At 72.3% G+C, this 2,739-nt stretch overlaps 1 protein-coding gene across 1 annotated transcript; it reads left to right on the forward strand.

Moving 5' to 3' along the window:
• Window positions 1-1,347: 1,347 nt before the first annotated feature.
• Window positions 1,348-2,035, forward strand: CHLNCDRAFT_13979 (hypothetical protein; the record flags this gene model as incomplete). The annotated part of the gene is made up of 3 exons (XM_005848278.1): window positions 1,348-1,392; window positions 1,595-1,690; window positions 1,931-2,035. Coding segments are annotated over 3 exons (246 nt in total), but the record flags the coding sequence as incomplete, so codon positions are not given.
• Window positions 2,036-2,739: the final 704 nt, after the last annotated feature.

Here is a 2,739-nt window from a genome sequence, read left to right on the forward strand (position 1 = left end):
TGCATTTACCACGTCAGGCCAGGCCTGCCAGGATGGGAGAGGTGCTCGGTGAGGAGGGCTGGGCGCGTCCCGTGCCAACTGCCGGCATCCCCGGCGGTGGCGGCTTGCGGCCCTCCCGCTGCCTGTGTCACCAGCTGGGCGGCCCAGTGCAGGGCAGCAGCTACCCTGTGCTGCATTCAAGGGCTTGTGGGATGTGGGTTCGTCCAGGCAGTGTGTGCTGCCACGGGCCATCCCTGCCAGGGCAGGGCTGCCCACCCGCCGGCGCCACCCCCACCCACCAGCCCGCCTGGCGTGCAGGCCCCGGTTCCGCCCTCCACCACTCGTATGGGTGCTTCTGGGGCCTAAGCGGGGTGTGGGTCGCGCTCCTGTGGGCTGTTCCCCCGGGAATGTCCCGACCCCCTCCAGCCTGGCAGGCCTCCCATGCGGATGAATGCCATCTGCAGGCCTCTCCCACCTGAAACACACCGGGGGCCGAGATGGGTCGCTCGACTTCGGGCTACGACTCTGGGGACGACTTTGGGAGCGAGGTCCGGCGGTCGTGTTGGACGCCAGAGGTGGGTGGGGCGCCTGCGGGCCCCTGGGCATCTGCCTGCCCCTCCTGGTGTGCTCCAGGAGTGTGTGGTGCGGCCGCACGGCCTGGGGCGCAGCCACAGTTGGCAGGCGGTTGTGGCCATGCCCGCCATGCACGGGGGCCCCCAGATCGCCGCTGGCGGCTGCCGCGCCCAGACCTGTCGCCTTCCAGACACCTAGCACCACTGTCCGGGTGGTTTGGAGGCGACAGTGGCAGGGAAGGGCTTGGAGGGGCGGCCCCTCCGCCCCTGGGGTAGATTTGCTGCTCGCTGTCTCGAGGGCCCCGGCACCCCGCCAGGCCCACCGTCACCTCCTGTCCGCGCCGAATGGTGGCGCCCGGGGGCGGGTTGGCTCGACGGCATGCGAGGCGGCCCCCGTGCCAGCGGTCTCCCAGCCCTTGCCCACAGCCTGCCCTTCTCCTGCCCAGCGCACCGGGCCGATTATTTTCTATTTTTGGGGGCGGCGACCGCGGCAAACCCGCTGGGGCGAGGGGTGGGTGGAGGGCTGGTGCCCACCCGCCATGCTGCGGGGCGCCGTCGACCCATCACCCAGGGCAAGCCCTGCCACCTGCCTTCCAGCCCTCCAACCATCCCCTCCCCTCCCCGCCTCCTTATGCAGGAAGATGTGAAGCTGGTGCAGCTGGTACAGGTGCGGGGCGCTGCCCCGGCAGCGGCAGCGGCGGCGGCGGGTGGCCAGCTGTGGGAGGCGGTTAAGGGTCAACGTGGGCGGGGCCCCCAGCCTGCACACCTCTCACCACCCCGCCTTGCCTGTCGTTCGCTGCTGCAGACATATGGCCCTCAAAACTGGAGCCTGATTGCAAAGGTGGGTGGCCGTGTGGGCGCAGCGGGCGGTTGCTCGCTGGGTGCGCTCGCCTCGCCCACCGCCCCCGCGCGAAATCCCCACAAGCGCCGCCCCGTTCGCTCCATTGCTGCTCCAGCCCCCAGCTGTCTTGTTGCAGCGCGCGCGCCTGCTTAAGCTGCCGTGCTGAGCGCTATCCCCGTCCCTGCCGCCACTGCTGCTGCAGAGCCTGGGCAGCGGGCGCAATGGCAAGAGCTGCCGGCTGCGCTGGTTCAACCAGCTGGACCCGTCGCTCAAGAAGGAGCCCTTCACTCCCGAGGAGGTGAGGGGGAGGGAGTGCCTGTCATGCGGGGTGGAGGGGAGGGAGCTGCCTGCCTAAGGGGAGGGGTGGTGGGGGAGCCTGTGGGGCCGCTGGCAGCCGCCGCCTGCCCCCGGGCTTGCATTGCTGCCCGCCCCCCTGCTCCATCCCATCTTCTGCCTCGCTGGCAGCGGCCGGGCCTGCGCCGCGCCCCTGCGCCTGTGCCCACGTGCGCCGCCTGGCCTGGCCGCCCCCTGGCTGCAGGAGGAGATGATTGTGGCCAAGCACGCCGAGCTGGGCAACAAGTGGGCCCAGATCGCCAAGTTCCTGCCGGGCCGCACCGACAATGCCATAAAAAACTACTGGAATGGTGGGCGGGCGGCGGGCGGGCGGGCGAATGGAGGAGGCAGGAGCAGCGGCGGCCCGCGGGCTGCCGGCCAAGCGCGGGCGATGTGCCGCGAGATGTGCGTTGGGGGGCTTGCGCCGGGGCGGCGCGTTTGTCGGCGCCTTGCCCACCCGTGCCTTGAGCCTTGCCCCGCCCGCCTGCAGGCCACCTGAAGAAGCGGCTTCCCGGCAAGGGCTCCGACCCGGCGTCCAACAAGCGGCTGCGGGCGCTGGCTGGGCTGGCGCTCAAGGACGACTCTGAGGGCGAGGGGGAGGAGGATGAGGAGGATGAGGAGGAGCCTGGCAGCGGGCGGCGCGCGCGGTACGCCGACAGCGAGGAGGAGGAGGAGGCGCTGCTGCGCAGCCTGCACACCGCCAAAGTGGCGCGCACCGGCGGCAGCGGCGTGCTGTCGCCCCGCACCGCCTCGATGGCGCGCACCGCCAGCGGCGGCGCGCCGCCCGGCCGGCGCGGCGGCGGCAGCGACGGGCGGCGCCACGTCACGCGCGCCGCCACGGGCTCGCTGCGGCCGCGGCAGTACGACGTGGGGCTGGAGGGCGGCTCCGATGAGGAGCAGTACGATGCGGTACTGGATCCAGAGGAGCGGTACGTGCTGCAGGCCCGCCAGCACGTCCGCGGCGCCGGCGCCGCCGTGCCCCCCAGCGCCGCCCGACACGGCACCGCCAACGGC

The sequence above is a fragment of the Chlorella variabilis genome, assembly GCF_000147415.1.
Source record: "Chlorella variabilis unplaced genomic scaffold CHLNCscaffold_8, whole genome shotgun sequence".
NCBI classification, from domain to species: domain Eukaryota; kingdom Viridiplantae; phylum Chlorophyta; class Trebouxiophyceae; order Chlorellales; family Chlorellaceae; genus Chlorella; species Chlorella variabilis.